This window comes from Rattus norvegicus, chromosome 2 (assembly GCF_036323735.1).
Source record: "Rattus norvegicus strain BN/NHsdMcwi chromosome 2, GRCr8, whole genome shotgun sequence".
NCBI lineage: Eukaryota > Metazoa > Chordata > Mammalia > Rodentia > Muridae > Rattus > Rattus norvegicus.
This window is the reverse complement of record NC_086020.1, coordinates 190,723,439-190,737,595: the sequence shown is the minus strand read 5'-3', so window position 1 is coordinate 190,737,595 and position 14,157 is coordinate 190,723,439. Positions and strand designations below refer to the sequence as shown.

The following is a 14,157-nucleotide window of genomic DNA, read 5'->3' as shown; positions in this document are numbered from 1 at the left end:
AACTGGGGAGCATGGCTACTACTACAGCAGGGGAGGGACAGGAACACTAACAGGCTTCAAAGGAGTTCAGGGAAGTGTGAAGAGCTTACTAACATTATCTTCTAGATGTATTCAGACAGGTATATGAGAGGCAGGAATACAGGAGTGGTTAAATGCCCCACTAAAGCCTTTATCTTAATAAAAAGCTGAGGCTCAAGAAAAGTAAATGAAAACTTTCTGTGTAATAACTCAAAAAGGCCATTCTCGATGGTACTGACACGGACTGAGTTGGGAGAAAACCAAACAATGCTATCAGGGCACTGTATTCTTGTTTAATTAATAGAAAGATAGATTACTGATGAGGCAAGGGAATTATTAGGAACATTTGAACCAAAAGGTATGTAACTTAAGGACAAAGATCAAAAGATATTTGTGTCTATAGCTTTAAGCCACTGAGAGGGAAAAGTAGTTTTACCTACACCCCAAAGAGAGAGCAAAAAAGGAAGAAAGAAAGACCAGGAAGCTGTCCTGTTTTCTTGTCCTTTGTGCAGTACCTATCTAAGTATCCACTGTGTTTGCTTCGTTCAGTTGATTTCTTGTTACCTGCTTTCTGAAACTCTTTAAAGATTAGAATTGTCAGAGGTGGTGGCTTCTTGTATTTTCATTTTTCTCTATGTACATTTTACTTCATGATTTCTTTTTTTCTATCTTTTTTTTTAAAGAGTATTAACATATAAGTTGGGTGTGGTGGTGTATGCTTTTAGTCCGAGCACTGGAGAGGCAGAGGCAGCTGGATCTCTGAGTTTGAGGCTAGCCTGGTCTTGAGTTCTAGGATAGCCACGGATACAAAGAGGGACCCTGTCTTGACCCCAAACTCAAACCCAAAACCCAAACCAAAAAAAGAGTAATAAAATTTATTAAATTAGTCTTATGAATTTTTAAAAGGTTTATTTATTTTACTTACATGAGACTTTATTTACATATTTATTATCATATATACCCCTTCTATGAATTTGAACCAGAGGGCATGGCTTATGTTGTGACTTACCCGTCAGTTTGAATCGTTGCCCTCCCTTTGCATTTTCATACTTTAGTTAAGTATGTACTCATGTTCTGACCAAGGCAAACAACAAGGAGAATCTACTGTTAGTTCTCACTTATTTTTCTATTAGCTTCCCAAATCTTAATTGTTCCTATTACCTGGTCCAATAGAAAAGTGAGTAATGACATTACTTAAATGTAATCTTTAGTTTACTCTTAATGTATACAAAATTAAAATAGGTCATATGAAGGGGATTTTTTCAGTTGTTTTATTTTATTTGTTTACATTTCAAATGTTGTCCCCCTTCTCAGTTTTCCCTCTCCAGTCCCCCATCCCACTCTGCCTCCCCTTTGCCTCTAAGAGGGTACTCCCCCACCTACCCACTCCCACCTCACCCTTCTAGCATCCCCTTTCTCTGGGGCATCAAGCCTCCAAGGGATCAAGAGCCTCCCCTCCCATTGATGCCTGATAAGGCCAGCCTCTGCTACATATGTACTGGGAGCCATGGGCCCACCTGTTACTCTTCAGTAGGTGGTTTAGTCCCTGGGAGCTCTGAGGATCTAGGTAGTTGATATTGTTCTTCCTATGGGTTGCAGTCCCTGAAGGGAACGTTTTTAACAACAGCTATTTCTTCCTCCTAAATAGGAAGCTCACAGATGGGGGCCACCATAGTGGATGCTTTGGATACCCTTTATATCATGGGGCTTCATGATGAATTCATGGATGGGCAAAGATGGATTGAAGACAACCTTGATTTCAGTGTGGTGTGTATACTTTGGCAATGTATCTAATCTTTAAAGTTAACTATAAAAGGACAGTTTAATGCTCTGATCTGGATATTTATATCCTCCTAAATTTATACTAATCCCTCATGTGTTGGAACTAGAAAGGGTCATTGGGAAGTGATCAGTTCATCAGGTCAGAGCTGTTGTGGATATAATTAGTTCTTTGTAATGTAGTTCTTGAGAACTACTTTGCCTCATACGTGAGAGGTTACATAAGTACCGTTGTGGGCCAGCTGACTGGTGCTTACCAGTCCTGGAATCTGCTGGAGCTGTTGATCCTGGACTTTCCAGATTCCAGGAAGGTGAGGACACATTTCCATGTGTTGAACCCGTGCTAAGTCTTCATTCTTCTTTTGGGATTATCATTTGTTTTGTTATTTTTCTGTAAGTACTCATCTTTTCTCATTGTCTTCATATTTCTTGCGTTTATTTAAGGTAGTGTCTTAGTTAAGGACATAACGGGGGAGAAGCGATGACCTAAAGTCTAACAAACTAATAAACTGCTTTATGTTTATAATGCTTAGTTTATAACATTTATAATAGTAGTGAGAGAATAATTGAGTGCATCTATTGTTATTGTTATTATTATTATTCCAAACTACTGAAGAATTCGTTACTAATGTACATTTCTGAGAAATAGCCCAGAGAGCTGTGTACATGCGACTGTAAGGTAGGCAGCCTGCCTTCTGTTGTGTAGGAGGGAATGTACCTCACCTCTGCAAAGCTCCAGGACTCTGTTGACCCCATTCATAGTGTTGCAGCCAGTGTGACCAGCTGGGTAGCTGCATGTGGATGTGGAGCCAATGCTTGGTGTTAGTCAAGTCTTCCTTGCCTGCTGATTGCTCTCCACCTTATACATCGGGTCAAGGTCTCTCACTCGAACCCACAGTCTACCTGTTTGGCTAGTGAGCCTTCTGTGGGGAATCTCCTCTCTCCTATCTCTGCCTATTTGATGGGATTATGGGGCGGACTGCCATACTTGTTTGGCATTTATGGAAGTGCTAGAGATTGGAACTCCATTCCACATGCTTTCATGGAAGATGCTTTACCTACTGAGCCATTCCCTGGTCCAAGAAGTGTCCTAAGCCTGAAGAGAAGCATTCAGACTTTCTATTTCGAGTGTTTTACCTATTCCCTGGGTATCAGATCCTCTGGGCCTGGTCTTATGGACAGTTGTAAGCTGACATTTGGGCACTGGAAATTGAACCCAGGTCCTTTGGAAGAGCAGTCAGTGTTCTTAACCACTAACTAACGCTCCAGTTTCTGTTTTATCTATTGGTATTTAGTATAAAAACTTTTTACTATGTTTATGTATGTATTCACACAGTGTGATAAAATAATAGAGTGGAGATTGTCAGAGAGCTTGGGAGAGTCTGTTCTCTCCTTCCACATTGAAATTATACAAAATAGTTTGTGTATTACATATGTAAGTATTTGTGATAAATGTGCTTCAGTTTGTTTGCCTTTCAGTTTTGTTTATGATCTTTTCTTGTAGATAATTTGTATTTATGGTAATTTTAAATTCATAGTTGATTTATTACAAAAAATTTTTATTTTATTTTTACATATTATCTGCTTTCTTAAGTTTGCCTGTTGTCACATTTTCTTCTACTACTGTATTTATTTTACTTTTTAAATTTCTAAATATCCATTTTTCATTTTGATGTATATGTGCTGTGAATATCGATATTGGTTTCTGACATAGGAATGGGTTTTCAGTAATATTAGTTTATTAGCCATAATTCTACTGGTTTTTGGCATTTACTTTAATAATTATTAGGTTATATATTAGCAAAGTACTAAAAATTCATGAGAAGAGATAGAAATAGAGTTGTGCTATAATAATTAAAATAAATAATAGAATCATTAGAGGAGATTTTTTTGTTTTTGATTTGAGATTCATTATTCAGGAAGTGGAGGCCTTCACAGGGAACCAACACTAGTCAGACTTAGTGAGTACTGAGATAATCTCACAGGCTTGGGGTCCACCAAATGGCCCAGTGCTGTTAAGTAGGAAGCTGTGCTGATAGCAATAGAGGAACTTCCGTGAATGAACAAATGGAAGTCAGGATTTGTGGCATGAGAAATAAAAGTCCAGAATATCAAAGCCAAACATTCTGTCTGTGAGAAACAAATGAACTGCTAAAAAAACGAAACTCTGAAAATGGTCAAGTGTTATATGTATATGCATATTTTTACTTTGTCTCCGCAGAACTCGGAAGTGTCTGTGTTTGAAGTTAACATTCGCTTTATTGGAGGGCTCCTTGCAGCATATTACCTGTCAGGAGAGGAAGTGAGTACAGTCAAGTAATCCCCTGCTTGTTTGATTGCAAGAGTTATGAACGGCGTGAACGGAAATGTCTCTAGTAATTTGACTACTACTGAACTAAAGATTTTCTTTTAATATAAATTTTAGAATTCACTTACTGGGTTTTACAAAATTAAAGTTTTGGTTGGGTTTTATAAACTTAGAGAGTTGATAGATTAGTAGTTTTGACTCTTGGTTTACGAACATTTTGTTATCATTTTAGAAGTTTATTTTGGTTTTTGAAAAGAAATGCTTATGTGTAGTAGTATCAAGTCCATATGTGTTTCTATACATCATATACCTGCCTGGTGCCTGTGGAGGCCAGAGGGGGGCATTGAATGCCCTGGATCTGGGCAAAAGACAGACAATTGTGAGCTTCCTTGTGAGTATTGGGAATGGAACCAAGGTCTTCTGTAAGAGGAGCCAGTCTCCTAACCACTGAGCCATCTCTCCAGTTCCTGTTTAGTTTTTTAAAGAGTGTTATCTATTGGTGTTTCTTATAAAACATTTTTATTATTATACATTAAATTTACATTACATTACATTACATTTATGTGTATGGAGGTCATAGGACATGAGTGGTAGTCTGTTTTAGATTTTTCTGGCTTCATTAATTCTGGTATCCCTAAATAGAATAGATGCTTTATGAAGAACAGTATTATTAGTAAAAAGAGTTGACTTATTTTTCTCTGTAGAGAAGCGTATTTTTCTTACCTTAATGCATTTCTAAGATGTCTTTTATAAAGTTTAATAGGAATTGTCAGAGTAGGCATCCTTGTCTGAATCTTGATCATAGGGGAAAAGCATTTAGTTTTACACTATTAACATAATGTTGGGTATATTATTTTTATTATTATTGTTGTTGTTATTAATTATTATTATTGTAGATACCCTTTATTATCTTGAAGATATTCTCTTACATTCCTAGTTTGCTGGACTTTCCCCATCAGGAGTGGATGTTTTGATATCAAATTATTTTGGCATTTAAAATTTTTAAACCACATTTTTTTATTGATTGATTGATTGATTGATTGATTGATTGGGGTGTGTGTGTGTATGTGTATGTAGAGGTTAGAGGACAGCTTGGCAGAGGTCTGTTCTTTTCTTCTACCCTGTCGGTCCTGGGGATTGGAGTCAGGTAATCACCCTAGTGGCAAACATTTTTATTCTCTGTGTACATGTGGAGGCCTGAAGTTAGTGTTGAGTGTTATCTTGCTTGCTCTCACTTGAGACCAGATGTTGTAGATTTGGCTAGTCTAGTGAGTCGGCTGCCTCAGGGAATCCTGTGTAGACATAGGTATTATAGGTAAGCTATCATGCCTACCCTGCTTTTTCAGTAGGTTCTGAGACTCCGCATTCCAACCCCTACACTGTGTAAGTGTTTTATCCCCGAGCCGTCTCTCTAGCCCTTGTCTTTCAATACTTTGTGTCTTCCAGTTCATGTATTTTGCTAAGTAATGCTGACTTTTTAAAATGAATTGGCATTCTTTTTTTTTTTTTTCTGGCAAGATTTGTGTAAACTCCATTCTTTTCTTAAAAGGTAGAATTTCCATATGAGGTAACTTAGGCTTTGATTCCCCCTACTGTCATATTTTATAACAATATATTCAAATTTATTTGGTAGCTATAACATAGTTGAAAAATAGAATGTGTTTTGTCTTTGCACAAAGCAGTGTATGACTCTGTGTCCTTACACAGTGATGCCCCATCAGACATGCCCGGGTACTGGTCTCATTTCATCACTGGGAAGTTGGCAGTTAGTGAGTAGAGCAGCTTCAGGAAGTTGTTTAAACACAGCTGTGAGGAGGAAGTTTTGGATCCGGAAGAAAGGTGAGGCCCAAGAGTGGGTGTTCCTCATTTTCCTGGAGAAAATCTAGTTCTCAAAAGCTTTTGGAAGAAGCCCACCTCTTGACCTGGGAGGAGAAAAGCCCAGACTTCCTAGTTGGGTGTAGGCTGTGTCAGAGGATAGGATTGAGCAGCAAAAATTACAGACTCAATTCAGAAGATGGAAAATTTTTGGAGATTTTAGAGGAACTAAGAGTGTGAGCTATAAACTCCACCCTTTTCTACTTCTGAGTAAAAGCTTCTTAGCAAGATTAAGAGCCCAACTTTGCTCCAGGGTGCAGAGAGAAAACACTGACTCCCTCTGGCAGTCAAGGGAGAGTGAGAATAGCAGAGCAAGAGATCCAGACACCCATAGTGACCATAATCAGACCCATAGTGACCACGCTCAGACACATGGTGACCATAATCAGACCCATGGTGACCACGATCAGACACATGGTGACCATAATCAGACCCATGGTGACCACGATCAGACACATGGTGACCACGCTCAGACACATGGTGACCACGCTCAGACACATGGTGACCACGCTCAGACACATGGTGACCACGCTCAGACCCATAGTGACCACGCTCAGACACATGGTGACCACGCTCAGACACATGGTGACCACGGTCAGACCCATAGTGACCACGCTCAGACCCATGGTGACCACGCTCAGACACATAGTGACCACGATCAGACCCATGGTGACCACGCTCAGACCCATGGTGACCACGCTCAGACACATGGTGACCACGCTCAGACCCATGGTGACCACGGTCAGACCCATAGTGACCACGCTCAGACCCAGAGTGACCACGCTCAGACCCATGGTGACCACGCTCAGACCCATGGTGACCACGCTCAGACCCATGGTGACCACGCTCAGACACATGGTGACCACGCTCAGACCCATGGTGACCACGCTCAGACCCATGGTGACCACGCTCAGACCCATGGTGACCACGCTCAGACACATAGTGACCACGCTCAGACACATGGTGACCACGCTCAGACACATGGTGACCACGCTCAGACCCATGGTGACCACGCTCAGACCCATGGTGACCACGCTCAGACACATAGTGACCATGATCAGACCCATGGTGACCACGCTCAGACCCATGGTAACCACGCTCAGACCCATAGTAACCACGCTCAGACCCATGGTGACCACGCTCAGACCTAGAGTGACCACGCTCAGACTGCCTTTGAAACTGTGGCAAGGTCATGGTATAAAATGAAAGCTGTGACTAAAATAGAGTTTTGTAAGCTTTACTTAATAAAATTTAAATCACTGTTCCTTCTACTCTGTCCTTCTCATTTGGAACTGTTCCCAGTCTTTTTCAAGGTGAAGGACAGGGCAGGAAGAAAGAATCAGGAAGTGCCGAGAGCAGTAAGTGTGGGAGGCTACAGCTGAGACTGGATCTAGCTACCACCTGTAGGCGTTTGTTTTTCACAGCTTTAACAAGGGTTCAACCTGCCCTCTAGCCCATCACCCAGCAGAGGCAGTGGGAATCAAAGGATATGGGGAAGTGGACCTGTTTAGAAATAGTTCTTTGGGCAATTCCAATCTTTGTTGTTCTCAGTCCAGTCCACTAGCAAACACCAAATATGATCCAGCAGCTGCAGTTCAGTCCACTCAGAAGACACCACCCAGGAATCAGCAAGGGCAGGTCAATCCAGAAGAAACTGAGGCTCACCTGAGTGTAGCTAGTGGCAAGAAGCCACAGGAACGACAGGAGAGGTTCTTTGTCGATTTTCTCTCCATGAAGTCACCACAGGCTAAGCTCAGCAACACAATTGGAGAACCAATACATGCGTGTGGTCAGCAGAGAATAGCGAGGTGAACCAGGCAAACCAGGGGTGCAGCTCCCATCGCCTGTGGGGTCCTTATCTGTGTTCTCTCTAAACATCATGTGTCCTTTCACGAGTTTGCTCTAGCAAAACTGTTTTTACGTGTGTCAGCTTCAGCAAAACACTCTTTCACCTGTGTGCCCCAGCAAAACATTATAATCAGAGTCTCCAAAGAAACTAGAAATGTCCACTTTACCCACCCTTATTAACTCTATAGAAAGAGTTATTTCCCCTTCCTCTGCTGGACTCATGGGCCTTGGGGCGAAGGCGAGGCAGAGGCAAAAGGAAGAAAGAACACAGCACTTCCTATTCTTTCTGCTCAAACCTTTGTCAGCAAAGAACAAGGAAGTTAAGAAGACTAGGAAGAGGACATTGTGAGCATTGTATATAAAGCAGTCCAAGGGCAAGAGGCCGAATCTTGTCCTCCATGCCAGTCTTTGAAAGCACGAGAAAGACGGACGGGGAAACATGGAGTGTGTGGATGTCAGGAGGGCACCCACAGCTCCAAGGATCCATCCAAATGTCAGTGGGGACCTGAATGGAAAACCATGGATTTATGTTTATTTTTTGAGAGGGTTAATAGCTAGGAAAGGAGGACTTCATCAAAGCATTGACTACTTTTGTGACTTAGCTGATTAATCACAGTAGCCAAGATTCTGTATCCTAGGGCCAGCCTTCTTATACCACTTCTGGGGATTTTGTGCATGACCATCCTTTCATTTACACTGTGTACAGCCAAGATGAGCCCCTATGTGTTAGCAGCAGAGCTCGCCCAGCTCTATTTTTCTTTAGCGTTTGACCCAGTAAAATGAAGAGACAGTGCAGATTAGCCAGAAGCATCATGCTGTCCTGGGAGCCTCTAGACACAGGGAAACACACCTGTAGTGCCTTGTTATTTCAGACTTAAGGCTTGTCTGTGTGTGAGTCTTGTCTGTGTGTGAGTCCACGTTGGATTCCCTGGAGCTGGAGTTAGAGACCAGCATGAGTTGCCCAACGAGAACTGAACAGGAGAACTGTTCTGAACTCTCTGGAAGAACAATCTGTTCCATTTCTGCAGCCCCTTACTGCCATTTTTATCTGACTGTTAGGATTTCCTGTTTGTCTCATCTGGTTTTTAATTTCTTTTTTAAAACATTTTAAAAGTAATTTAAAAATATGCCCTTTAAAATATAATCTTTGTGATATTTTAATCTCTATAATTGACTTACTATTTGTATTGTATGTGTACATTAGACTATATCTATGGCACATCGTATGAGACAAACAATTTAGTTATGAGCTGTACACCAGCCCTCTCGCCCCTCTATGATTATTTATTTTATGTGTTTGGCCTGCATGTTTGCATGTATGTGGATCATGTACCAAGGTGGTCAGAAGATGGTTTTAGACCTTCTGGAACTGGAGTTACCATGACTGTAATTATCATGTGGGTGGTGGGATGGAGCCCAGGCCCTCTGCCAGGGACAAGCACTCTTGATTGCTGAGCTGTCTCTCCTGATTCAGACACCAGCCCCTTTACACACTTTCAGACAAGTCTCATAAAGTTGCTGAGGTCACTAAAGTTTCCATCTTTTGCCTTCTTCTTCTGAGTACCTGAGCTACAGGTGTGTGCTGTCATCTAGCAAAGCTTCAGGGATTCTGTTGCTGGTGACTTTTGAAAATAGTGGTTCTTTGTTCTTTTATATACAGATGTTTAATCCGCTCTATTGTCAGTCACCAGATCTAACTTCATTTGTATGTGAGGATCTCGTAATGATAGCCTCTCAGTTTTTTTTGTTATATATCTCAGTTTTATGTTAAAATCCATAATATATTGTTAGAATTTTTACTTCTGATGTCAACTACATTATGGAGCTATTCAGTGTAAAGGGGAAAGGCATTTTTTATTGATCTTAATTTCAGTGATTTTTGTTAGTCTTCATTTTTGTTTACAGGTTTTGTATTTTATCCCTTTGGGTAATAAGTTTCTATAGCATTTTGAAAGTTGATTTGCTGCTAGTGAATTCCTTCTGTTTTTGTTTTTATTTTATCCTTATTTTTAGAAGGTTTTTTTGGGGGGCATAAAATGTAATTTGAGAGTTCCTTTTAGTACAGTGATTCTCAACCTGTGGGTCACAACCCCAAATGACCATTTGACAGGTGCATATCAGATATTTATATCATAATTCATAACAGTAGCAAAATTATAATTCTGAAGTAGTAATTAAAGTAATTTATGGCTAGGTGAGGGAGCTATAACATGAGGAGTTATATTAAAGGGTTGCAGCATTAGGAAGGTTGATAACCACTATATTAGCACTTTGAAGATAGCACTAAATCATCTTATGAAGGATGGATTATGGTGAGAAATCTGCTTTAGTCTTTATCCTTCTATGTGTAATGTTTTTCTCTTTGGCTACCATAAAGATTTTTTTGTTCATGTTTTGTTTTATATGAAGGATATCAGTGGTTTTACTTTTCTCTTGAGGGTAGGGTAGGGCTTCTTTATCTTACTTGATGCTTGGTGGTCTCAGATTCTCTTTAACCTCCTTGAGAAACTTTTTAATTACTATTTTAAAACATGTTTTATTCTGCATTTGCCTCTTTCCTCCTGGTATTTCATTGGCTCTCTTGGACTACTTATTCGTTTTTTCCCCACCCGTTGGTTTTTTCTTTTTCTTTTTAAATAAGATTTTTTTTTTTTTGTTAAAGAGTAGTTTCAGAGTACTTTAATCGTAGTTGAGAGGAAATTATAGAGATTCTTATACCCTCTGTGTGTCCCTGATCCCGGCCTCCCCCCTTATGCTGTCTTCCACCATGGTGATTTATTTATTACAACTAATGAATTTACACTGTCAAATCCTTATGTGTACGCAGTTTACAGTATGACTCAAACAGTGTGGTTCATTCTGTGGGTTTGGACAAAGGAATAGTGACATTTATGCCCCATTACAGTGTTACGAACTGTGTTGTCCCTGCTATTCTAGTTAGCTTTCTGTTTCTCTGATAAACATGACTAACAGCAAGTTGAGGAGGAAAGGGTTTGTTTCAGTTTATAGTTCACAGGCTGCTTACAGAGAGGACAGGGCAGAAACTTAGGGCAGAACTGAAGCAGAGACCGTGGAGGAACACTGCTTACTTCTTCTCTCTCTGGTTTGCTTGTCCTCCTTCCATCACCCAGAACCACACTACCCGCAGAGGGTCAGTCACCCCACATCAGTCAGGACCAGGAAAATGCCCTTTAGACTTGCCTACGGGGCAATCTCATGGAAATGCCAAAGAGAAGAAGAACATAGGAATGTTTTAAGACTCTGAGTTAGAGGTTGTTCTTTATCTGAAGTACCGTTTTATCTGTGAGTGTTTGATGTACTTGATTATTTTCATATCAGTAATGAGAACCAAAATTAATTTGAGGAAATTTAGGAGAGGGAGGCTTCAGCCTTAACTTTGCCGTATTAGACTCTCGGCAGAAAAGTTGAAGCAAAACATTGAAGTTTGGTTGCTGATGTCATGGATAAAACCAAATAGTTAAGGAAATATGTGTTGCTAACATATATTTCTACTTTTGTATGATTGTAAGTCTCAAAGTTTAAAGAAGAAACAAGTGGAGTGGGTTGGAATTCGGAGTTTTGATTTTTTTACCTTGCATGACCCCCACTCCCCACCAGTGGTATTTATGAAGCTTTTTACCTTTTGTACTTTAAGTTTCCTCCAGTATAAAAGTCAGCTTGACAGTTGGACTGATTTAGTTGTGGGCAAGTACCTATGTAGTGCTTGAGGACTCAGATGCTGCCCCTGTGGAGAGGTAGAACTCAGGTTTTCTTTGTTAATGCTTTTGGAGGTTTTAGACCATCCTAGCAGGGAGGGCATAACAGTGTAGAAAAGGAAGCCAGGAAAGGAGCAATGTAGGACTAAGCCAGGTTAAAGTAGGGCACCCAAGTGCACGCGCCCCACGACCTACTTCCTCCTTTAGGGTGACTTTGTACCCTTTACCACAAGAGCACCAGCATATGATACTCGTCTGCTTATTAGATCAGGCCTTTCACCATGTCTCAGGGAACACGTCATAGCTGCTGTGTCTGTCTTACTACAATCAACCTTGTAACATTAACCAGAAGTTTGTGAGGAGAGTGAAGATTTTTACTTAGTTTAAAATAAGTAATACAAATTCTTAGGGTATGTCTACTCAGGGGTAAGGCCATGCATGTCTTTCCTGACTTTTTTATTCAGTAGACTTGCATTACTATATGTCATCATTTTGATTTGAAAGTCCTCACCAGACCTGTTTCTGTGGCTGTACCATTGAATCTACATCTGTGATGTGCCGAAAATAAATGCACCATAGAAAAATAATTTGAATTTGACATTATCTGGTGCTGAATAAGTAGGAAGTAGGCTTCTTTCATATGAGCTAAAGTTAACTATAATTTATAATGTGACAGAGTGTTTTTGTTGTATTAGAGGTGTAACCAGAGTAAGAAATGTTTTCTCTGTATCCCATTTTCTGGTGTAGTGAGACACATGAGGGTTACATGCTGTCCTAACAAAGTGTTACTCTTTCCGGAGGATTTGTTATTATCATAAATGTGATGTGTTATTTTTCTCAGAAAAAGGCCTTTTCTATTAAATATTCACAAGTTAAGAACTTTTGATGATTTATTCTGTTTACTCGATACAGATATATGGCATTTCTTTAACAAGGTTGTCTCTCTTCATTTTTTAAAATAGTATCAAAGTGTCTTCCCAGCTGAGAAAGCATAACTTACATGGAAAAAGGTACCCGGAACCTGTCAGATAAAATAGAGAAATTGTTAGGTGGAGTTTAGTACACACTCATAGATAATAAAAACAAAAGAAATAACAGCAGTAAAATCTGTCTTTACTGAAGCATAAATATCCTGAATCAGTTTAGGAGTATTTTCTTGGACAAATGAATAGCTTTTAAACCCAAAATACTGTTAAATAAAGTCATGAATAAAGAAAAAGAAATGTTAAGTATTAGCACTTTCTGGTTTAAGTATCAAGTTATTTTGGAAAAAGTAATCTCGCTTCAGAAATTGCTGCAATTGCTATTGAAATTTTAACTTTTTTGTTGTCTACAAATGTCCCAGTAATTGGGTAAAATATTCCCCTAAACTTTGCTGACTGACGTAGTTGATAAGCACCCTGACCAAAAGATACTCTCCAAAAAGGAGAGGAAAGGGTTACCTCACCTTACTGCGCCTAGTCCATTAAGAGGGGAAGTCTGAGCAGGAGCTCAAGGCAGGAACCTGGAGGCAGGATCTGAAGCAGAGTCTGTGGAGGAGAACTGGCTTGTTCCTGCTAGGTTGCTCAGCTAGCTTTTTATATAGCTCAGGCTTTCTTGTCCAGAGGTTACACGGCCCTGTATGAGTGAGGCCCTCCCACACCAATCATTAAGAAAATGTCCTGCAGACTTGCCTACAAGACAGTCTGATGGATGTATTTTCTCAACTGAGGTTCCCCTTTCCAAAATAAATACCTTTAAAACTAAATAGTACACCAACATAAATATCTTTAAATATATTCGTTATTTTCCTCTTCAGTGTGTTGGGTCATATATGCATTTGTACATAGTCTTGTCATGTATACTTGAAAGTTTCAGTGGTAATACTAGTTTATAGCTGATTATGTTTGTGGCTATGGATTTGATTGAGAAGACAGCCTTTGTAGCTGTTTGTAACAGGTAGAAATTTAGGGTATAATTTATGAGAAGAGAGTGCTCTGGAGGAAAAGCCCCAGATGCTCTACACAACTCTACTTGGTTGGCTGAGTCCTAAAAGTAAGCATGATTGAACAGACATCAAGCCTCCAAGATATCGCTCTGATCTTGAGTATGCCTGCACTGGCTGCTGTCTGCTGTAAGGAGAGATCAGTGGATTTTGAGTTTAGTTATGTGCTTCAGAAGATGTAAAACAAGCATCTCTCAGAGGATATAACACTATCTCAAGTCTCAGAGTACGGTTTACAGTGACCAGGTTTCAGTTCAGAATTACTAATGGGTGAGGAAACAAGGGAAAACGTTACTTCCAGATGGATATTGACCTGTCTTGGGCTTCCCTAGATTAGTCAAGAAATGTTTTATAGAATCTTTCACAGCTAGGCCAATGACATGGAAATATTCTTGAAGTTACTGCAGAGATGAAAGTTGTAATAAATAGTAAATCTATGAAAAAAGAGCATTAAAAGTCTAGAAAAGAGGAATCCGAAATTTTTTTTTACTATTTACTGCTGTCATTGAAAGTAACATCACTAGACTTGAAGATAGAGCAATATATTATTTAGCATGAAGAAAGAAAATAGAATCAGAAAGGAAAAAGCAATAAGTGCTTCAGAAGTTTGGGATAATGTTAAAAAGTCT

At 39.7% G+C, this 14,157-nt stretch overlaps 1 protein-coding gene across 3 annotated transcripts in view; it reads left to right on the top strand.

Moving 5' to 3' along the window:
• The window catches only part of Man1a2 (mannosidase, alpha, class 1A, member 2), a 148,842-nt gene that overhangs the window by 47,380 nt on the left and 87,305 nt on the right, over positions 1–14,157 (top strand). For 2 of the 3 annotated variants that reach the window (XM_039102060.2, NM_001106452.1), the window contains exons 4-5: positions 1,667–1,785; positions 4,019–4,099. In XM_039102060.2, the coding sequence (XP_038957988.1) occupies positions 1,667–1,785; positions 4,019–4,099 (200 nt within the window). The remainder of the gene's footprint in view (positions 1–1,666; positions 1,786–4,018; positions 4,100–14,157) is intronic. The other variant, XM_039102061.2, reaches the window with a different exon arrangement.